An 18,193-nucleotide genomic window follows, 5' to 3' on the forward strand; every position below is an offset into this window, starting at 1 on the left:
TCTCTCTCTCTCTCTCTCTCTCTCTCTCTCTCTCTCTCTCTCTCTCTCTCTCTCGTATGTATGTGTGTGTGTACATGTGCCATGGTGCAAGTGTGGAATCTGGAGGACAATTTGCAGGAATTGACTCTATTCTTCCACCAGTGTGGGCCCCAGGGATCAAACTCAGGCTTAGTAGCAAACATCTTTACCCACAGAGCCATTCCCTGGCCAAATGTATGACTAAAGCAAGTCTCCTCAAAATGGGTGAATCCTTGGGTCTGCGATCTGTAGTTCACAAAACTCAGACTCAGGAGGTTTCAGAGCACACGTACTTGAGTGCTAAGTGAAGACTTGACTTAAAAGGTCAGCTGTGATAAGTCAGTTTACACAAAAGAGAAGCAGAAGTCTAGGTGGAAGTCACGGCTGGGAGGGTCAGTTCTTGCTTTGTTAGCAGTTAGCACCCAAAGTGCTATTTTTAATGCCTCTGCTCTCGGCGCCAGAATGTACCGCAAACACAGCAATTTATGTATTCTCCTGCAAAGCGATTTGGTTAGAACAAGTTGGCTCTTAAGTTCTGTCTGGCACGGAGGGAGCTGGAGGACAAAAGTTCTCGTGGTGGGGGTGTCTCCGCATGTGCTCTACACCTGTCCCAGTTAAAATCTAGGGCTAGAAACACCCAAAACTCACCATGCTGAGAAGAGTGGAAAGAGTGTGAAGATGGGGATTTAGGATAAACACCTCGAAAGAACTGAACACTCCACAAAGATCACTACTGATTCATCCTACGGGTCAGGGAAAAGGCCAGGAAAAAAAATAAAACTAAAAAGGCCACTGGTGGCTGGGGGTAGGGTGGGGTGGGGTGTGTGTGTGGCATGGGTTGCTCAGAAGAGAGCCAAGGATGGAAGAAAGGAAAATCAGCATATGAGCTGTGTGACAAAAGATTGAGTCCAGAGCCGGTGCCAAGCACACCATACACAATTTCATTTAATCCCTGGGAAGTCGTAAGGAAAAAAGGATGGGACCCTTGTCTGTGGTTCCTGGGATGTTGCTCCTGAAGTTGTTGGAATTTCCTAAGCCTGAACTGTCTTTCCCATCTATCCCTCAGGAATCCCTTTCACAATGCCTTCATCTGTGTTATCAAGGTGGGTTGGGTTGGAGCCATTGTACAAAATGGGGTTGGTTATCAGGACAACAAAGTGACACAATATCCCAGCCACCAGTCTCCAGAAAACAGAGGAGTGTTAGACAGCCAGATCTGGAAAAACTTTTCAACAATAAGACTGGCGGTTAAGAGAGAGTCCAAGGTTGCTTTTGTTAGGTGCTTTGTTAGAATAACAAGACAAGTGGCAAAGGTATCCCCCTTTGGAAGGAGAACAGGCAGGCTTTGGGGCTTCTATCGCTATCCGCCTCCCAGATGAAGTATCAACAGAATGCTTTAAAAACGTAACTATAGTAAGCAGAGAGGTCTGAAGCCTTGAGTTGCTTCCTTGACCATCGACTATGTGTAAAGCAGCACAAGCCCTCCACCAGATGCCAGCAATATACTCTTGGGCACCCTGGTCTCTAGACTGTGAGGAACTAAACTTCTACTGTTTAATTAACTGACCTGTGGTCTTCTGCTACAGCATAAGAAAATGAGTTAAGGTAGGCACCATCCTGGGACTTGAAGGAACAGATTGCCAAAACTTGGCATCATGTTGAATTTAAGCTCTAAGTTTTCTTAGAGATGCTGAATCAGACACGCGGCATTTGGAATGAGGTTAAACCAGAAGAGAAGAAAGAACATATTTTTTGGTAATTCTATGCAGCACAAATGGCTTTAGTTTCCGAAGCATCTTGATGAGGCTGCAGAGGGTTTTGGGACTCTAGGAACTGGGGCTGTCATCAGAATCATACTTCTGCCTCTCACCCGGATTCATGCTGCTGACTGAAAAGCACCATGCACACAAACATACTTCCAGAGTACCACTCATGGCAGCCACTGCCAGAGGCACATGCTCGCTCGCCTCAAGCTCCAGGCTCTGCCACTGTCCGGCAGATCAATAGTAGAGTGAGAGCAGAAGGAAACCCTTCTCCAATGATGTGATGGTTAACTTTCTTTATTTTTTAGAGATTTATCTTTTGTTATTTTTCCTTGTGTGTATGCTAGGAATGTGTGTGGGTCCTCCTCCTCCTCTTCTTCCTCCTCCTCCTCCTCCTCCTCCTCCTCCTCCTCCTCTTCTTCCTCCTCCTCCTTCTCTGGAGCAGCAGGATTTTAACTGCTGAGCCATCTCTCTACCTCTTGATTTCAGAGGTTATAGGCACATATCATCAGTCTGGCTTTATCCTAAAAAGCAAGGTGGAGGAGGGTACATGGGGTGGCTCAGTGGATAAAAGCACTTGCTGCCAAGCCTGAAGACCCGAGTTCAATCCTGGAGACACAGCTGGTGGAAGGAGAGAACTGATTTCTACAAGTTATCCTCTGATCTCTAGATATATGGACACACACATTAAAAACGTGAATGTAAACCGGGCAGTGGTGGCGCACGCCTTTAATCCCAGCACTTGGGAGGCAGAGGCAGGTGGAGTTCTGAGTTTGAGGCCAGCCTGGTCTACAGAGTGAGTTCCAGGATAGTCAGGGCTATACGGAGAAACCCTGTCTCGAAAAACCAAAACCCAAAAATAAATAAATAAATAAATAAATAAATAAATAAATAAATAAAACATGTATGTAAATAATAAAAAATAAGGTGGACAATGATTGAAGATACTTGACACTGGAAACATATAGATGCACACATAGAGGAAGATCTGATTCTTCAGAAACATGGGAACAAACAGAAGAGATTTATGGCTATTGCCAGGGAACAAATGGACACACCTTCAAGGTCCACCAGACCTTGAACAAGATAACAAATCAACATCAAGGTAATCAGAGTTTGACTGCTCGTGGCTGCAGTCCTGACACCGAGAGCTTGAGGCAGGAGGAGGATTTGAAGTTTAAGGCTAGCCTGGGTTGCAGGGTGTCACTCTGTTTTAGAAAAAAAAAAAGAAAAAGAAAGAAGCTAAAGAGATTGCTTATTGTCTGGGAGCACCTGCTGATCTTGCAGAGGATCTGAGATTTGTTCCTAGTACCCTTATCAGGTGGCTCACAACCACGTGTAATTCCAAGGATCTGACACCCTCTGCTGGCTGCCATGGGCACCTGCACACACATAACACACCTCTGCGCAGTCTGACCTCATCCTCCCACAGGTAAATAAAATCCTTAAAAAAAAAGAAAAGACAGCACATTATAGAGCTATTTCATACCTGCTACATATGTGAGGGCTCGGGAAGATGGCACACCCATATTGCTAGTGAGAAAAAGGAAATTGTGATGGGCAGGTACAGCACACACTGAGTCTAGAATAATGCCATGTCTATATTCTGCTCACAGCATACACTGAGTCTACAATAATGTCTTGTCTACACTCTGCTCCGGGATAAACACCACAAACACCACTTCAACAACAGCCTGGTGTGGGATGAGAGATGTTAGCTCTGTGACACCATGGGATGGTAGTTCTTCCTTATGAACACAGGTCTCACGGAACCCAGGCTGGTTTCAAACTTGCTGTGTACCAGAGGATTTCCTATGTTGGTCCCTGGGGAAATGACATCTGTATGGTTGTTCCAGCTGCTGAAGAACCAGGGAAGGGGATCTGTACTGAAACATATTCTCAGGGTTGTCTAGGACTACTCAGGTTACATCCAGAGATGACTACCAAGACTAGTCTGCCTGCATGGTTCGTTCCTTCCTTCCTTCCTTCCTTCCTTCCTTCCTTCCTTCCTTCCTTCCTTCCTTCCTTCTTTCCTTCCTTCCTTCCTGCCTCCTCTCTCTTTTTTCCTATGCTAGTGATGGAACCAGGCTCTTTGCACATGCCAGACATGATAAACATCATGTGTCAGAGACACACACAGCCCCATCTTAGATTCTAACAGCATTAGCACAACCCAGCCCCTGGTGAGGGAGGGCCCCTGATCCAGCGATGCAGTAGCTGTTGGGGATCCTTCCCTTCAGTGTCTCTCCCTTGCTGGCTCCCTAACCTTGGGTCCCAAGATTCCCACAGGGGATCCTTGTGGCCATGGACACTTTTCTTTCCCCACACTGAGCAAACTGTGACCCCTTTTATTACCCAGGAGGCACTAGGAACCTATCCCCAAACAGCTTCATTCTCTCAGAAAGAAACAGAATGGGCTGGGAGGTTGGAGGGGGGCAACCACCAGTACCATCCCCACCATCCCCACCATCATCACCACCACCACCACAACAACACAATAACAAATTTAATTTAATACTCATCCCAGCATGAGGCATCTGTGTCCAACATGGCCCTTGGAGATAACTGAGAATCTAAAATACTCTTAACCACCAAGATGCAAACCCAGTTGAAAATATGTTAATTTGAGAGAGCTGAGAGGCTTGAAAGGGTGCAGATAAGGACGGCAGTATTTACTCATCTGGTGTGTCTGTTTCCTTTCTGGGGGGCCTGTCCTTAGCAAACAGCATTTAATCTCTTACCCTTGACAGTTATTGGAAAAGTTAGATGTCTCTCTTTGTTCTCTGCTCTCTCCCTTAAGAGTGGAGTCAACAGACGTTTTAGATTGCAGTGAATGATGAACCAGCTGCCCAGGATACTTTGGGCCAGGGAGACTATGATCCAGGGACTGGAGACCAAGTTTTAAGAGTCATCTCAGTCCAAGGAGAAAGTCCTAAATCAAATTCCATCTCTGTTCCAACATATGTCCCACTATGCATGAGGGGCACACACTGCCAGGACAGCCTCATGGGACTATTCTTTTTATTTATTTTTGTGTGTGTGTGCTCACACGCTACCACATTCATCTTACTTGGGTGCTGGGAACTGATTTTGGCTGTTCTACGAGAACAGCAAATGTTCTTAATGGCTGAGCCCTGTGTGACCCTTCTTTATCGGTATTCAAGTTCAAACTCAAACTCGCCCACTAAAATGACTAAGCTCTATCATCAGACAAATGCTTTCACATTCCCTAAGATGACAAGGAGAGAAATTTCCTTCATACAACAAGAAAGCCAAGATCAAAAGGAAGTGGAGGGCTGGAGAGATGTTCGGAGGGCATGAACACTCGATGCTCCTGCAGAGGAACTAGGTTGAGTTCCCAGCATCCATAAGCTCACAACCATCTGTAACTCCAGTTCTAGAGGATCCAGTGCCTCCTTCCAGCCCCCTTGGGCATGGCACACATGTGGTCTACACATAAACACAGGCAAAACACACATACAAATAAAATAGATCTATAAACAAAACCCAAAAGTGAACAAGAACAAAACCATCACACTACCACCACCACAGCCCCTCTTCTCCTCTCCTCCCTCCCTCCCTCCCTCCCTCCCACCCTCCCTCCCTCCCTCTCTCTCTCTCTCTCTCTCTCTCTCTCTCTCTCTCTCTCTCTCTTTCCATCTCCCTCTCCCCCCTTACTTCCTCCCTTCCTTCTTTTTAGAGACAAGGTTTTCCTATGCAGACCAGGCTGGCCTTGAACTCACGGAGATCCACCTGCCTCTGCCTCTGGAATGATGCTGGGATTAGAGGGTGAGCCGCCGTGTCCAGCACACCACACCCTCCACTTTCTTGACTAGGGAAGTCCACTTATTCCTTTTCTCCCATGCCCCTTAGTACTGGAAGCACATCTGAAATTTAAAAGACACACCTTCCTCCATCTGGCTAGCTTGTATCTCTGGCTAGGTGTGGTTGGAGCTGGTTGGAGCTGCAGGGGCAGCCCAGAGAAGGCCAATAAATGTACTATTTTCTCTGGGAGCAGTCGTCATGGAAGCCAAGCCTATGAAGCAACACACTAAACGATCAGGCAAGAGAACCAGATTCAACAGTGGTCAACAGCACCTGCAACGTCTGCGGTCTCTGCACTTGTCTTTGAGGCTGCCTAGGGTGGACCAGTTCTGCAGGGTGGGAGTGAGGTTTGGTTCTTAATCCCCTGGAACTGGCACCTCAGTTTTACAGATGGGTCTCTTGGCCTGTGCCCTCTGCACAGTCCCTTGTTCCTCCACTGGGAACTTCACCTTGAAATCTTGGCAGAGCACCAGAGAGTCAGGATGGAAATCTTGGCAGACGCCAAGAAGCCATGTATCAGCCTCACGGTGAGGGCAGACTGTGGAGGGCTCATTCTCACCCTCTGCTGTTTCGCTGGCACTGATGGACCTGGGCATGTGACTTGGCACCAAGAGCTTTCTGAATTCCAGAGGCAGCCAGGACTCTGTGTCTGTGTTTCTTAGTAGAAGTATTTTCTCTGACGCCCCAGATTTACACCGATTGTGTGTGTGTGTTGTGTACCCACCTATGCACAGGTGGAGGCCAGTTGTCCACACTCGGTGTCCTCTTTCACCTCTCTCTACTTTACTAAACCTGGTGCTGCTCACTGATGATCTCTATTGGCGTTCTGGGGATACTTACTTCCTCAAGCTTGGGGGGAAGCATTTTACCCACAAAGCCATCTCGATGCTCCGGTTAAAATGACCCCACAACAGCCCTGCTTTTCAGTCCCTCTAGTTGACATAAGATTGAGGGGCTCTCTTTTGGCCTTCTAAGGTATCTGCACACACACACACACACACACACACACACACACACACACAAACATATGAATAAAAATTAAAAAGTTAAAAAAAAGGCTGAAACCAGGTGTAAGCGGTTTTGGGAGCTGCTGCTCAGGCTGTGGATTTGGGTAGGAAACAGGAACCCTGCAGGATGAGAATTAAGCGGAACCTTAGGTCGGTCCATCAGCTGACCCTGAGTCCCTAAAGTACCCCTCAGAATCCTAGTTAGTGGTGGTAAGACGTCTGTCAAGCAGGAGCTAGGCAGTGGAAAATTCCCAGCTCTGGCCACCTTAATGGGAGGCATTCTCGACTGTGTGGCTCAGAGGCTTCCGGGGGAAGTGGGAAAAAGAGACAGAAAGCTTTGGTCCCTTCCTCTGGCCTGGGTGACAGTATGTGGGACAGTAGACTGGTGGAAAGGCATGCCTCAGAAAAACATGGTCTAGATTTATCAGCATCGAAAAAAAAAATACACTCTGTGATAAGGCTCTCCAACTCCCCTGCAATTACAGCCCCCCTCCCACCCCTCCCCCTACAGCTCCCCCCTCAGCTTCTGCCCAAGGTGTTCTTGCTTAAGATGCTGCAGGAATCGACTGTAGAGCTGCAAGAGTAATCTGTAAGTCTCACACTACGGGGGAAAAATATCTCTGATTCACAACTGGTAGTTTAATGGCACTTGCTAGGAAATTACGACCACTGGAAGGAAACAAAGCCCTCGGCCTCCCTCACTCCTTCAACAACCGTTGAGAGAGCATCTGCGCTGAGCCGCCGTGAAAGTAGCTGGTGAGATCCGAGAACGGAGAAGCCTCGAGCTTCTGTCTCTATGCAGCTCTTGTGAAGGGATGAGCTACCATACGCCGGCGTGATCTAAAGCAATTAGCAGAAGATAGCACGACCTCCAGCCTCTAGTGGAGCAAGTGGACATCTGCTAACACCAAGTAAGGCTTTCCCAGCCAAACAAATCCCCAAATAGGCAGGTAAAGATTTAAACTACCAGGCAGTCTAGTTTGTAACAGACTAGAATTCATGTTGAAATTCAAAAAAAATTTTCTTTATTCGTATTTATTTACTTTTGTGTGTGTGCGTGTGTGCACAGTGTGAGTGTGGAAATGAGAAGACAACTTGTGGGAATCTGAATTCTTTCCACCTTGTGGGGTCTTAGGGCTTGAACTCAGGGCCTCAAGGCTTGGCTGCAAGCACCTTTAGCCGCACAACCATCTCAGTGGCCCGGAGTTTACTTTTAATGGGTTTATGGATGGCATCTTCCATCAGCTCTAATGACTATGAGAGAAGAGCTTCAAGGTCCATGTGTTAGAGCTCAAGGACAAATCTGGGCCCCGATAAACACACTGTGATTGGCTGTGTGTGGCTGAACAACAAAAATAGCCCCGCATTTGTTGTCATCCCAGGGCTGGGACACTGTTCACAAGCGGGCCACTCAAGTTCCATCAGCAGCCATTAATAAGCTACTAACAGGATATAAATAATGACTGGCATCGACAGTGACACAAAGGGTAAGCGGCGAGGCAGAGGGGGGACTGAGAGGGGACGAGCCAGAGGGGAAGCTGGTCTCCTCCGACCATTCCCAGGCAAGAAAAGAAGCCCTCGGGAAGGCGCCTGCTATTTTAGGAGGATGGTTTCTGGGCCAACATGAACCATCAAAGGTTGCAGGCTTGACTGAGGATTTTCTTTATGTTAAACATCAAAGACAGAAATGTAATGCTGTTGGGTCCTCACACAGCCAGGCTGCTGCATTCCGAGAGGCCAATATGATGAATGCTTAGCCCTAGGAACTCTGATGTCATGTCACGGTGAATGACGACCGAGTTGGGAGGATAAAGAAGGCCAAATGCAAGCAAAAGGCGGCTCGGGGACTCCATTTTGAACTTGCATTAAAGAATCCAGAGATGGAGAGAAGGTTTGGTGGTTAAGATCACTGGCCGATCCTCCAGCGGATCTGGGTTCAATTCCCAGCACCCCTATGGCGGCTCACAATCATGCGTAACAGCTCCAGGGGATCTGGTGCCCTCTTTTGGTCACTGCAGGCACTGCATGCACTTGGTGTCCAGAAAACACCCGAACACATTAAAAACAAATCAATCTTAAAGAACCAATGAGATATTGAGACTAAACTAAATGAATATAAAGGTCACATCGTGGAAGTGTCCTAAGATAGGAAGTGTTTCAACAATCACAGTGGAATGAATGAACGAATGAACGAACGAATTGCTTTTGTTACGACTACTTACCTCAGATTCTTTGTAGTAGCGTTCTGGAATTTCATCACAGGCGATATCGATGAAGCACACTTCTCTCTCGAGGTCTTTGGCTTCACTGTCAAAAATCTGAAAGGACAGAGAAACACATCCAAGATTAGCGGATGAAATCTTGCTGAGCGCCGGTGGTTAGGACATCCGTGCCTAGGGCAACAGGCACCAGACAGGGCACCTTCCCGAGGCCCCACGCCCGCTGGCTTTGCCTGCCACAGAATGTGCGAGAATCATGACAGGCTCTTATTCCTCACTTAGGTTGTGGGGCATCAGAGGCAGGTGTAGGATCTGTCATCGCACGCTGAGGGGGAGATGAAGAAGTGGGCTGTTTTTAGAAATTCAAGAATGAGGAAACAAATCTTTTCCAAAAAGCTCTTCCAAAAAATTGAAAACTGCTGAGTTTTGGCAGCTCGTCTGGGCAGAGGCTGGGAGGGTCTGGTGAGAGCTGAGACAAAAAAGCAGAGACACAGCCCAAGACTAGAGGAGAAAAGTACGAGGGCCATTTCGTTAATTTAAAAAAGGTTATCGAGAGTGTGTGTGTGTGTGTGTGTGTGTGTGTGTGTGTGTGTGTGTATGAATGCCATGGTGTGTCCATGTGGGGGTCAGAGGGCAAGCTGCTTGCGTTGGCTCTTCCCACCATGTGGGTCCTGGGGACCTAACTCAGGTTGCCAGGCATGGCAACAGATGCCTTTACCTACTGAGCCATCTTGCCAGCCCCTCATTAACTTTTATATGTGTTTAATTCACAAATAATTCACTCTCATTGCAGGAAACAGAGACAAGCAAAGAGAAAAATAAACCACAAGCCCTTTCCTTTTGCCTAGGATTAAATATTTTCTTCTTATAATTTTTCTTTTCTCTGTTTCTTTTTGAGACAGGGACTTTCTACATAGCTCTGCCTGTCCCAGAACTCACTATGTAGACCAGGCTGGGCTCGAGCTAACAGAGATTCACCTGCCTCTGCCTCCTGAGTGCTGGGACCACCACCACTGCCCAGGTATTTTTCTTTCTTGGGACAGGATTTCACAGTTGCTCAAGCTGCCAAATACAGCCTTGAGCTTCGGATCCTCCTGCCTCTACCGCCTTGGTACTGAGACTGCAAACTTGTATCCACATGCCTGGTCTTCTGAGATACTTCTGACTGAGCCCGGGGCTCATGTATGTTAAGCAAGCACTCTACCAACCGAGCTACATCCCAAATCAAGTGTGCATTTCATTGCTGTGTGAACAGGGTACCCCATGGCTAGGTTCTTTATGTCTAGAACATTTTTAAATCACTATACACAACCCATATTTTGGTCTGAAGTGATGACGCAAAGGACGCTGAACAGAGTAGGTCTGGAGAGTCACGCTATCCTTGGAAGAAGTCTCTGTACCCCGTCTTATTCCACTACCAGGGATTTCCGTCACGCTCTCCCACAGATGATGGGGCATTTTGGAAAAACAAGATGGCAGATGCCTACCAACGCTGTCTTGATGCACAGTTGGTCCCTATTAACACAGCCTTCTGAAGGGCAGTGCCCAAGGGCTCTTCACCTGAGTCAGGTGAGCATTTTTAGCTTAGTGGTCATCCTGGAAACTCTCTGCCAAGTCTGCTGTTTGCTCTACTGCCTGTCTTCTCCTTCCTCTATTTTGGTGTGTATGTGCAAGTGCCATACAACACGTGTGCAAGTCAGAGTTTCTCTTTCACTCACTACCTATTTTTGAAACAGGGTGTCTCACTGAATCTGGAGCTCAGCGGAGCTTAAGCTAGACAGGACAGCCAGTGAGCTGCTGGGACTCTCCTGCCTCTTGTCTCCCAGAACTTCATACCATAACACACAGCTTCTTATGTGGGAACTGGGGGTCAGTCAGCATTTTACCCAATGAGCCACCTCCTCTGCCCCCCAACTGCCTACTCTCCTAATATATTCTCAATTCTAAAATTAGAGGCCTTATGGACAAATGTCTTCCGACTGGTCACGGAAGATGAATCTCAGGCCTGCCCTGAGATGTCTGTGGCGCATTCCTCAAAGGCATAGAAAGCTTGGCTTTTAGATGAACCCGGGGTTCCTCCCACGGCCTGTTTCAGTCCAGTGCTTCTGGGCACTCCTACTGCCTGGGATAGACAGGTGGACTGCCTGGAAATGAAACAGACAGTGGGCGAGCCATTCGAGCCTGTGTGGAGAAGTCAGTTGTAAAATGAGGGATTGTGGGAGTCAGAGCTGGTCTCTCAGTCTCTCAAGTGTGAGCCAGGAGGAGAGGAGGACAAAACAGAATGCCTGAGGGGACGGGGCTTTCCAGACAGTAAATTACAAAAGAAACAAAGTGGTTTGACATTCACTGGTCTAATCTATGGGATTTAAAGGAAAGGAAGTAGGCAGGTGATAAGACGGCCATTGGCAAGCTGTGTGGCTTTAACAAATGTAATTAGTTATGTGTGTATGTGTTCTCTGTGATTAATCAAGTGTCTTCTATCATCAACTTTCCTATTGTCTTTAAAAGATGAATTAATTTAGCATGTGTGTGTGTGCAGGTCATGAGGGGTATGCATATGCTGTGTAGGATGACAGGTGTCTGGCTGTCACTCTCTGACTCACTCCCTTGACATGGGGCTCTCTCACTGATCCTGGAGTGAGGCTGGTGGCTGACAAGATCTGGGTGATCCTCCTGTCTCAATGCCCCCCACACAGCTGGAGTTATAGATGCACATGACTATGCTTCACTAACGACTTGGATGCTGGGATTTGAACTCAGTCCCTCATGTTTGAATAGCAGGTGCTTTCACTGGCTAAGCCCCCGCCCTAGATCCCCCAACTTTATCTTTTGAGACAAGGTCTCTCTCACTGAACCTGGATCTTATCTGTTTGGCTACTGGCTGGCCAGTGGGCTCCAGGGACCCTCTTTTCTCTGTCATGTCACCCACATACTAGGACTACAAATGTATGATGCCATTACACCTGGTCTTTATGGGGGTGCTGGGGATGTGAAGGTATGTCTTCTTGCTTGTGTGGCAAGTACCTTATTGACTCAACCATTTCCCCAACTGTAATTAGAACATTAAAAAAAAATCATGATACATTACTGCTTCTCAGCTCTTAACGGTAGAATTTTCCCCCTCGAGCAAGTAGTACTCAAGCCCTGTCAATAGGGGGTGATGTGGAGATACCACTGGGGAAAGCGTCTCTTTGACGCTTGGATCCTGGAGGGTGTGTGTACAGTCTGTGGGAGAGGATGTTGTTCTGCCTTGCTGCGTGCCTGGAGGGCAGTTACTCAATGACCTTGCAGTCCTGGCAGCCGGCCCAGGAAGCACTTCCCTCTGGCCCTCCTGAAGCAGGCACTGTGTGCATTTTAGCCTTGCACTGGCAGTGTGTGCCAACTCCCTTGGCACAGCTGGCCTCTAACCTCACCTTGCCTATGTCCCAGAAGACTTTCTGTTGTTCAGTGACTGGCACCCAGCTGTGATTTAGGAAGCCTAAGAAACTCTTTGGCCATCCTGAGGATGACAGCCACACTTTCTCCAGAGATGTCAGCATCTGACTGACATCTTAGCCATGGAGAAAGTGTCCTTTTAAAGTTTGTCCTTCCTTGGGCATTCAGTTTCAGCCCTACAGTAACCTCTATGTCCTCACCCCATCTTGGTAGTTGCTTCTATCGGACATTACTAACTCCTGATATTACAGTCCTCCTGTCCAAATAACTGTGATTCCTGTCTTCTGCTTGGGTCCCAACTGATACTCATTGCATGCAGGTGCTGGGACTGGCTTGGAGAAGCATAGGGATGGTAAGGGCTGGATTCCTGCCCAGAAAAGTCACCAAGGTTGTTTGTGAAATAAAAGGCAGAATAAAGAATGTGCTACAGAAGAAGGAAATGAACAGACTGTAAACCTAGGGAGAGGAGGCATGAATAAAACTCTATTATATAGTCCCAATTTTCAGACGAGGAAAATTGAGGTTCAAAACTCAATTTTGGTCTGAAGTGACGAGACAGCTTCTAAGGACGCTGAGCAGAGTAGGTTTGGAGAGTCACGCTATCCTTGGAAGAAGTCTCTGTACCCCGTCTCATTCCACTACCAGGGATTCCCGTCACGCTCTTCCACAGATGATGGGGCATTTTGGAAAAACAAGATAGCAGATGCCTACCAACGCTGTCTTGATGCACAGTTGCCGACTATTAACACAGCCTTCCGAGAGGCTCTTCACCTGAGTCAGGTGAGGTCATACAGTCAGTCAGCAACAAAGTTGAGAGTGGAGGGCATGGCTCCTGCCTCTCCAACTAGGGTTCCCATGAAGAAGACTCATTTTTCATAGCCCTCTGAGAAGACCATCACCAGCCCAAAATACTTCCTGCTCCCTTCTAGAAAGATGACCCTGGAGTCCGACTACTCATCACATATATGTTCTGGCTACCACCAAGCATGTCCTTAAGACTTGGTGTTCACTAATCCCTGGATCAGTAGCTCAGGTGTTCTATTAGGAGCAACCTTTGTACAATCTCTGATAACAGGATGCTTCATTTGTGCCCAAGCCCCTGAAATACCAAGTGTGCGGAAGGCCACATGATGTCGACTCTGCAGTCAATACTTCTGGGTGAGTTTCTAGTGCCAGAACTCAGGAAGTCACATGAGGGCAACATTCACAGGTGTGAGACATTAGAGAGTCAACATTTCTAAGGACCAGTGTGTTCAAGTGTTCAAGGTTTTCAGAGAAGCCCCTATGTACTCTGAAGAATGAATGTAAGTAAGTCTAAAGAAGCCGGGCAGTGGTGGCAGACGCCTTTAATCCCAGCACTTGGGAGGCAGAGGCAGGTGGATTTCTGAGTTTGATGCCAGCCTGGTCTACAGAGTGAGTTCCAGGACAGCCAGGACTATACAGAGAAACCCTGAGAGAAATCCTGCCTGGACACCCCCCCCCCCCAAAAAAAAAAAAGTAAATCTAAAGAATGAATCAGAGAACAGATATGGAAGCTATCTATCCAATGCTGACCTCTGACCTCCACGTGCATGTAAGCACATGTGCATGAACACTTGCACGCATGTCTGTACATACATTAACATGTACGCACATACACATGTGTGCATATACACACTTTAGGAAATGTACACTTTTGAGAATTTGTCTTTAGTAAGACAGTTAAATCAAGCCGAAAAGATTTATGTACACAGATTGTCAACAATATGATTGCAGGGGAGGAAAGTTAGAGATTGGGGGAAAGCAGGTTTGCGTTCTTCACTGTAGGAGAATGGCCACGGAAGTGAGGATGGATCTGTGGTCAGCTCCTTTCTGTCACATGGTCCTGACTGAGGAGCGAGCTCTGGCTTCCTTTCCATGGCTCTACATCCAGAAACAGAATGTGTCCCGTTCCCACCAGTCTGGATTTCTCCTCAAAAAGGACCATCTTCCTAGATTTTTGTATTCTCTTGTTTCATTTCCAAATTTTATGATTTTGGAGTGGGGTTTGCAGCCTATTGGAAAAAGTGCAGAAATCCAGATGCATGGATTCTGGGTTCCATTCCTAATACTATCAACTCCAGTGGTTTAAGGTCCAAACTCAGGGTGTGTGTGTGTGTGTGTGTGTGTGTGTGTGTGTGTGTGTGTAGATCCTACTTTAAGGTTAACATGCATGAGAGACAATGAGTTTAATTCCCACTCCCCAAAGGAGAAACTTTTCAAAGCTTAGATGAGAAGAACTCTTTGTACTGTCATGTAATCTTACTGCAACATAAAAGTATTCTAAAAAATAAATTGGCCGGGCAGTGGTGGTGCATGCCTTTAATCCCAGCACTTGGGAGGCAGAGGCAGGCAGATTTCTGAGTTCGAGGCCAGCCTGGTCTAGAGAGTGAGTTCCAGGACAGCCAGGGCTACATAGAGAAAGAAACCCTGTCTTGAAAAACCAAAAAATAAAATAAAATAAAATAAAATAAAATAAAATAAAATAAATAAAAATAAATTGTATTATTATTTTTAAATTGAGGTGTAAGTAGAAAAAAAAGAGGGCTCTATCCTTTAATACCAAACCTCAAAGATGCTTCAGTGCCTTACACAAATGGCACGGCGTCTACCTAAACCTACATCTTTTCACGAAATAAATCATTCCCACATGCATTTTGTTTGGAATTTCCTGAAGTACGTTGAGGCTATGTGCGGAGGCAGGACAGCGACGGTAGGGATTTTGAGAAAAACCTACCAGTCATTTCATTTTATGCTTCAGATACAATTGAAAGGACACAGACGCCCAGCCAAGCCACGGTTCTGTTCTACTCGATTTTCAGCATCTGGGATGTGATTAATTAAGACATACCGAGAACGTGCAGTGACGCTGAAAGCAGAAGGCTGCTTTACTGCTGCCTCTCCGCTCCTGTCCTCGCCTTATTCCTGTCACTGGGATAAAATATCCTGATGATAATAAGCAACTTCGGGGAGAGAGGGGTTTATTTTAGCTCATAATTCCAATTTACAGTCCATCTCTGCAATTTATAACCCGCTACTGCGGAGAAGTCATGGTGCCAGGAGCCCGAGGCAGCTAGCTAGTAGTCACATCCGCGGTCAGGGGCAGAGGGGACAACGCATGCGTGCTTCGTGTTCGGCTAGCCTTCACTACTCTATATGCTCCAGGGCCCCAAGCCAGGCCATGGTGCTACCCACTTGCAGGCTGGGTCTTTCCACATGAGTTAAGCCCATCACGATAATCCCCCACAGACATGCTCACAGGTCGATCTGATCTAGATAATCCTGCGGTGTGTAGGTAAATGTTTATTATACCCCTGCTATGTGTGTTCCACAGTGGGCCTCTCAGAGGTAGAAGATAAAGTCTTAGGGGACTTGGCATTTTGTGAAGACTAGATTTAAAACAAGACTCAGCCTGCCAGGCGGTGGTGGCACACGCCTTTAATCTCAGCACTTGGGAGGCAGAGGCAGGTGGATTTCTGAGTTCGAGGCCAGCCTGGTCTACAGAGTGAGTTCCAGGACAGCCAGGGCTACACAGAGAAACTCTGTCTGGAAAAGCAAAACAAAACAAAAGACTCAGCCAAACAACACCCTAGAGCATGTGATCTATGTGCTCTCAAGTTGCAGTTACTCTTTAGTGCCAAACCTCAAAGATGCCCAGCGCCTCAAAAAGGACACGACATCATAAATCTATGTCATTTTCGCAAAATGAATCACTCTTGCATTCTTTTTGTTTTGTTTTTGCTTTTTCAAGACAAGGTTTCTCCGTGTAGCCCTGGAACTCACTCTGTAGAACGGCCTTGAATTCAAAGAGGTCTGCCTCTGTCTCCTGAATGCTGGGATTAAAGGTGTATACCACCACCGCCCAGAAACTCCTCCTCTTTGTGATAACTAATACAATATATTTTTACAGCTTTTAAAGCATTATTTTGTTTAATATTAGCATGTAAATTAGTATATGTGCCCAGTTACATGCCTGAAGGTCAGAAGACAAGTTTGTTTGTTTTTTTTTGGGGGGGGGAGGGTATATATATATATATATGTGTGTGTGTGTGTGTATAACTTTTTTTAAAAAATTATCCACTTTACATCCTGCTCTCTGGCCCCTTCCTGGACACCACCTCCCACAATTCTTCCCCCCATCCCCTTCTCCTCTGAGCAGGTGGAGGCCCCTGAGTATCCTCTCCCCTCTGGCACATTAAGTTTCTTTGGGGCCAGGCACATTCTCTGCCACTGAGGCCAGACAAGGCAACCCACCTAGAAGAACATACTCCACGGATAGGCAGCTGCTTTTGGAATAGCCCCACTCCCATTGATTGGGACCCACATGAAGACCAAGCTGCACATCTGCTACATATGTGTGGGGAGGCCTAGGTCCAGCCTATATATGCTCTTTGGTTGATGGTTTAGACTCTGAGAGCCCCAAGGATCCAGGTTAGTTGACTCTGTTGGTCTTGGAACCCTGTGGGGTTCCTATCCCCTTAGGGGCTGCAATCCTTCCCCCAATTCTTCCACAAGAGTCCCCAGGCTCCATCCACTGTCTGGCTGTGGGTGTCTGCCTCTGCATCTATTTGAGTCATTTGCTGGGTAGAGCCCCTCAGAGGACAGCCATGCTAGTTCTGTCTGCAAGCATGATTGAGTATCATTAAGAGTGTCAGGGATTGGTGCCCGCCCATGAGACGGCTCTCAACATTTAAAAATGATGTTTCTGTGTTGTGTGTATGTGGGAGTATGTGCATGTGAGTGCAGCTGAGGTTAGAAGGGGGCTTCACGTGACGGGGAGCTAGAGTTACGGGTGGCCGAGCCTCCAACGCGGGTGCTCAAACTAGGCCAAGAGTTTGACTATTTTGTGGCAGGAGGAAAAGAAGAAACCCATCCCATAGTAAGCTGCACAGTGTGGCCCTGAGACTCCAAGGTCTAACCCATGATCTCTAAGGTGAGGTGCCTACAGAACTGACTGCTGGCGCTGGCAGCCCTGGGAACAGAAATGGCCCCAGACTCACTCTTGAGCCGACCTTGGTCTTGGAGCAGAACCAGAGCCCCATCTGGCAGTGCAGTGGGAGGCGAGCTGCTTTTATTTAATCCTCATCAAACGTTCTACTCGCCCCAGGCTTTAGGGTATTAAGGCTGGGTGGATTGACCGGGATGCTGGGTAAATGGCAGTGTCTCTCTGGAGAGGGCTCTGGTGGACAGCATCATTAGGCCTTTGGTCAGGCAAAAGGGAAGAGTTTTCCAATGCCAGAAAAGAGGGGTAAAGCAACCTGAAGGCCAGGGGTTCAATTCCCTCCCCTGTCCTGTCCGTAGATGCTCTGAGGGACGATGTTCTTGGAAAGTGGAGTGATGAACCTACAAGGTCCTGCCAGGCCGGATGCCTCTGCTGTCCTTACAGTGAGATTGGCTTCAAGGATGGTTCAACTCCCTTTCAGGGTATTAGGTTTGAGGGAACTTCCTGTTTCTGTTGTTATTTTTCTAAACACATGGTCTCATGGAACCCCAATTGGCTTTGGAATGACTATGCATGTGGCTAAGGACACGCATAGTAATACTATACATGCTATGCATGTGGCTAACCTTGAACTCCTGAGCCTCCCAAGAGCTGGGACTGTAAGCTTGCACCATGGTGCCTGGTTTGTGTAGGGACAGGGATAGAACTCAGCCCACGACATGTGTCTCGACAAGCACTCACCAACCGGGCTACATGCCCAGCCCTTTGTTAAATTTTAAGTGTTTAATACTCTGTTTTCTCTTCAGATCATATAAATCTTTTACCTTCACTAACTTCTACCTTATTAATTTATAAACATTTACTATATATTATATACAAATAAAATGTATGTGTGTGTGTGTGTGTGTGTGTGTGTGAGAGAGAGAGAGAGAGAGAGAGAGAGAGAGAGAGAGAGAGAGAGAGAGA

The 18,193-nt window shown here is 47.1% G+C and overlaps 1 protein-coding gene across 1 annotated transcript in view; it reads right to left on the minus strand.

The window, feature by feature from the left end:
• The window catches only part of Pitpnc1 (phosphatidylinositol transfer protein cytoplasmic 1), a 111,997-nt gene that overhangs the window by 31,166 nt on the left and 62,638 nt on the right, over nucleotides 1-18,193 (minus strand). The window contains exon 6 of the mRNA XM_028780563.1: nucleotides 8,836-8,931. Within this exon, the coding sequence (XP_028636396.1) occupies nucleotides 8,836-8,931 (96 nt within the window). The remainder of the gene's footprint in view (nucleotides 1-8,835; nucleotides 8,932-18,193) is intronic.

This window comes from Grammomys surdaster, unplaced genomic scaffold, assembly GCF_004785775.1.
Source record: "Grammomys surdaster isolate TR1022 unplaced genomic scaffold, NIH_TR_1.0 371, whole genome shotgun sequence".
Lineage (NCBI taxonomy): Eukaryota > Metazoa > Chordata > Mammalia > Rodentia > Muridae > Grammomys > Grammomys surdaster.